This window comes from Sinocyclocheilus rhinocerous, unplaced genomic scaffold (genome assembly GCF_001515625.1).
Source record: "Sinocyclocheilus rhinocerous isolate Xijiao unplaced genomic scaffold, SAMN03320098_v1.1 scaffold2851, whole genome shotgun sequence".
In the NCBI taxonomy this organism is placed as follows: Eukaryota; Metazoa; Chordata; class Actinopteri; order Cypriniformes; family Cyprinidae; genus Sinocyclocheilus; species Sinocyclocheilus rhinocerous.
In genome coordinates, this window is record NW_015645121.1 from 153,623 (window position 1) to 158,480 (window position 4,858).

At 39.9% G+C, this 4,858-nt stretch overlaps 1 protein-coding gene across 1 annotated transcript in view; it reads right to left on the bottom strand.

Moving 5' to 3' along the window:
* Window positions 1-280: 280 nt before the first annotated feature.
* LOC107705842 (BMP/retinoic acid-inducible neural-specific protein 1-like) overlaps window positions 281-4,858 on the bottom strand; it is a 21,478-nt gene continuing 16,900 nt past the window's right edge. Inside the window, exon 3 of the mRNA XM_016509339.1 lies at window positions 281-2,300. Within this exon, the coding sequence (XP_016364825.1) occupies window positions 1,160-2,300 (1,141 nt within the window). The 3' untranslated portion in view covers window positions 281-1,159. The remainder of the gene's footprint in view (window positions 2,301-4,858) is intronic.

Genomic DNA, 4,858 nt, shown 5'->3' on the forward strand with positions numbered 1-4,858 from the left:
CTTATAAAAAAGTAAAGTGTACATTTGGTATACAAGCAGATTTTGAGATTAAAACCATCATAGATATTTGAAGCTTTAATATACTGTTCTTGTGGATTCACTCTTGTTAATGAAAATGCAATGGCTTTACAATGTCATGCCATAATCCCGCAGTACATATATATCATTTTCTCTTTTTTTTCAGACCACTGTGCTATATTTCATTAGAAAAAAACTGAAAAACAAAAATACAAAAGCAATTTATAGGACATTTCTCACAAAATATGCACAGCTTCTTTTTTTCATCCCTCTGAGAAATGTATGGCTTTATGCTGACCATTAAAGAAATGAGAAATGATAAAATTGTGTTCACGGTGCTGCAAAAAACATGACACATCAGCAATCACAACGTGTACATTATGCGAAGCAGTACGAAATAGCATGAATTGATTATGTTCAACCATAGATACTGCACTCAGGCACCGAAGTGACTCGACCTCGCTGAAGAACAAGAGCGCGAATCTGAAAATACAACAGGGGGAGCCCACGCAGGATTCAGTTCACCTGCCGAGCGGCAATAAACGGCAATCGAGAAAACTGGACGTCCAGCAAGAAACGGAGGACGTCCGTCCTGAACTCACTGCCAAGCTCTCTTAGAGGGGTGTCATATGAAAGGACAAGACGCTGTACAGTCAATGAATCATTACGCTGTATAAACCTCATCTAAAAGATGCATGATAACAACATGGTAGTGTCTCAAATTAATTACTGTATTTTGGTTCTGCCCTTATACATCTCTAAAAACGTGTTAACCAGTAAAGAATGGCAGTTTAAGATGTACCTTTGTTCCCTCAAACTAAAATCAAGGCCTCTGTGTCACTGGATGTTGAATTTAATAAGTATAATAGTGATCTTTTCTCATATTTTTTTCTGTTTAGGAAATGACAGACATGCTAGGACAAATATGATACAATAATTTTTTTTGTTTGTTTCCTTTAGTGAACTAAAATTATTTATCTCTGTATTTTTAGTTTCTGTTTAACAATTACACTTACAAAGTTGTTATTACATCAAAAAAGCAAACCAAAAGGTTCCAAATCAAGCAGAGAAAGAACATAAAAAGGATTCTTTCTTATTTTGTTGTTCTCAATACAATGTTTTATTTGTTCGAATTGTGTTTTCAGCAGAGTTTGGTAGTCAGATGGTCTGATTGTTTCAAGATTTCTGTGTTGTACATGTCCAAGGCATGATTCACGCGAATCATCTCGCTGTTGTTGAGCTTGAGTCGATGTTTCAGCATACAGGAGAACAGGTCCAGCTGGGGCTTCCCAGGGGCCACTGGAGGGGCCAGACGGTTAATTCTCTCCCGTATGTCCAGCAGCAGGAGCATGATGGACGAGGACGAGTAGAACTGGTTCCCCTGCGTGTACGACTGATTGACCTGCTGCACGGCGCTCCTCAGCAGGTCAGCGTTGAATCGCAGGCTGTAGCCGAACACTTGGATATCGGAGATCTTGATGTAGATCTGCCGCTTGTTGGGATCGGATAAGTCCACTGGGCCCTGGCCCGTGTCGTTCCGCAGGACGGTGGGCACCTTAGTGCGGCTTCGCAGGTAGATGTGCACAGTCTCGAAGAAGGTCTTCCAGCGGTTTCCCAACAGCAGGGTCCAGTTAAAGCACTGCGAGTTCTGCAGTCGCACCTTCTCCCAGCGCGGGTATCCGTGCTCGCCGAACGGCATGCTCCAACCCTCCGAGTGGCTTCCGCTGAACGGGTTCACATAAACGAAGAACATGGGGTCCACACTGCTGTTGCGCATCTGGCAGATCTTCATGGACAGGCCTACGATCATGTGCAGGTAGTCCATGCGGTTCTTGTTGCTCTTGAGCGTCAGCGACATCCGCTTGCGCCACCGTGGGTCGAAGAAGGTCTCCAGGCGCACCTCGTTGCTGATGAAGGTCGTGTGGATGTGCAGCCGTGAGTCCATCTTCTGCAGCAGGTACTTGAGCTCCAGGTCCTGGAAGTCCAGGTCTGTCTCGAAGCTGATGAACTGCTCGCTGCGCTCCGAGTCCACGTTCTGCGGCTCGCAGCGTCCGCGGTACAGCTTGTAGCCCTTGTTGCAGGAGCCACATTGCGAGATGTTGGCCAGGCTGCACATGGCACAACTGTTGTTGCCGCCGATCACGCAAGGGATGGGCCGCTGGCAAAGGGTGGCCCCCGTGTGGCACACGCACATGCGCTGGCTCTCCAGGAAGGCTCCCCAGAAGCCGTTCTCGTTGCAGTAGAGGAACGACTGCACACGGTTCAGCCACTGTAGCACCGATCTGAAAGCAGACAGAAAACAGTGCAGTCAAAGCAGGTGAGTAGAAGGATCCATTAATAATGCAGCGTTAAGTCCAAAGGCACAAAGCTAGCGCCTCAGCCTCCTGACGTTTGTTACAGTCTAATCACTAAAATGGATAATGTATTCTGTCAAATTTTCCCAATGCACACCTCGTCTTTTCTCTCCCCGCAGGCATTTTGCCTTGTCATTCTGAAAGCCTTTGGAGCTTCTCTGCTGCATGAGGAGAGAACTGAACACCTGAATTTTGATTTCTGGTAGACAAAGTGCTAAAGGTTATGATGACATGCTAATGAACCCAGAGTGTAACAGAGTCAGATTTTAGATATTCTTACTTGATATTCCTGACATTGATGATAGAAACACAAAAAGGCAATGCTGCAGTTAGCTGTGCAGTTCTTTGACTGGAAACAAGGAAGTCTCCTTGCAACCAGTTTGCGGAGGATAAACGATGCTATGCAATGCAAGCATGTGTTTGGCCGGTGTGTGATTATCAACAGAGGATCATTTGCAGTGTTGCTTTATCATGTACCATAGGAATTTTATGGATGTAAATTATTTGTTTAAAAGTGAATTTTTATTAGGAATGCACAGATACTGATACTGAAATCGGTATCGGGCCAGAAGTCACATTTATTTTTTATAACACTTTATATAATACAAATATTTTCAAAGCAACTTCACAGTAATAAACAAGAAAATAAGAGTGTCAATGCTGAAAAATTTATAAAAAATGAATCAAATTTCAGCTATGAAGCATCTCTATAGAAGACAATAATGTCATTCAGCTCAGTGTAGTTCACTAGCAGTGTTGATGTTACAAAGTTAATCAATTATGAAACAAGTTCAATTCAGCTATAAGCAGCTCTACACAAGACAAAAGTGTCATTATTCAGCTTAAGTTAGTTCAATGTTGATTCATTTCAGTTCGTAACACTAGCTATGTTTCCATTCACATATTTTGTGTGAATTTTGGGATATCATGTAAAAAACCGATACAATCGAAAAAAAATAAATTTAAAAAAAGTTACATTTGCAACTTTAAGACAAAATGGCATTATTCAGCTCAGCTCAGTTCAAATTGTCTTCTTATACCATAGTGTCAAAAATGTGATAAAATGAAAACACAATTATAAAATGAACAGTGAAAGTAACAGATGCTTGAGCAATGCATTTAACAGGCATAATTAAGCATTAAAATGAATAAAGAAAACATTTAATAATCCTCTTTCCTCTTGTGTAAGATGCTTTGTATAAAAGTGTTGATAAAAATAATAATATGATGAATATAATATTTTGTTTTCTCTAACCAATATTTAAATAATAATAATAATAATAATAATAATGAACGTATCACTGTACAAACCACAAAACCTATGCGACCCAGTGGAAGTGTGATTCATTAAACCCTAACTAATCATATAAAAGTTTTCCTATTTGAAATACAAACATTTCTGAAACATAATGTGCAATGGAAATTGAAAGCCTCCATTAGTGACTTATTGTGAACTATATGCAATTTCCATAGACTATCAGTAGTGAAATGAAACTGTAAACTTATTAGCATCTCTCTTAATATAACTGCACACAGTATTCAATCTATATAAATAAAGCAATATTCCTAGCCAAACATTATTAGATTTTCAGTTCACTCCTGATTACTTGACCAATAAAAAGCTTAAGACTAGTCTCATTCGATTTGAAGCCATACGCAGTTGACTCATTTGTGACATTTGATATTGTATTGTTTCATATTCATTCACAATAAGCAAGCTTTATGCAGTCGGACTCCCATATGTTATATTCTCTAACTGCGTTTCCCAATATGGATTTCAGAGTGGCTTGCTGGTTTTATTTTGCACAATTATTTGTTTTTCTGAAACAAGTGGCTGACTTGAGTTTGCCGTGGGGAATGAGATGGAGATGACGAGGAAGAATGCTGTTTGTTTTCACATCCTCATGTTTGTAATGGGGCATCAGAGCGCTCTGCTGCACAGACTGCATGACGTACATCACCGCAATTTCTCTTCTAATGGATAATGGAGGAGAGGAGAGAGAGCAGACTGTAGATGTAAGTCACTCTGAGTGAGGGGGAGGCCTGTATATAGGGTTCATTTATTTTATTAAATTAAAGATGCTGCAAGTGATACTGCAACCTGTCAGATATCACCGAAATACAGTGAGTGTTTCAGCTGTCTCTGTCACTAGACTCCATAATCAGGAGCGAGAGAGAGAGAGAGAGAGAGAGAGAAAAGCATTTGACCGCGGTCTGCACAGGTTAGTTGGAGAATTTGGAGGTGCCTCTGTATCAAGCAGGGTTATTATAGTTAACAAAAGACATAAAAAACATTATAATAAATTATGATAGACTGTAATAAATATGATAAACTTAATAAAAAAAAAACATATTAAACGTATTTCAGCTAGTTGCCACAGCAACCTTGCAACTTGATGTACTAAAATAAGATTAATATGTTTATGTTTCTGCAGAAAACAGCTGCTTTAAAATTCCTAAGACAACAAAATAAGGACCCACTTTAT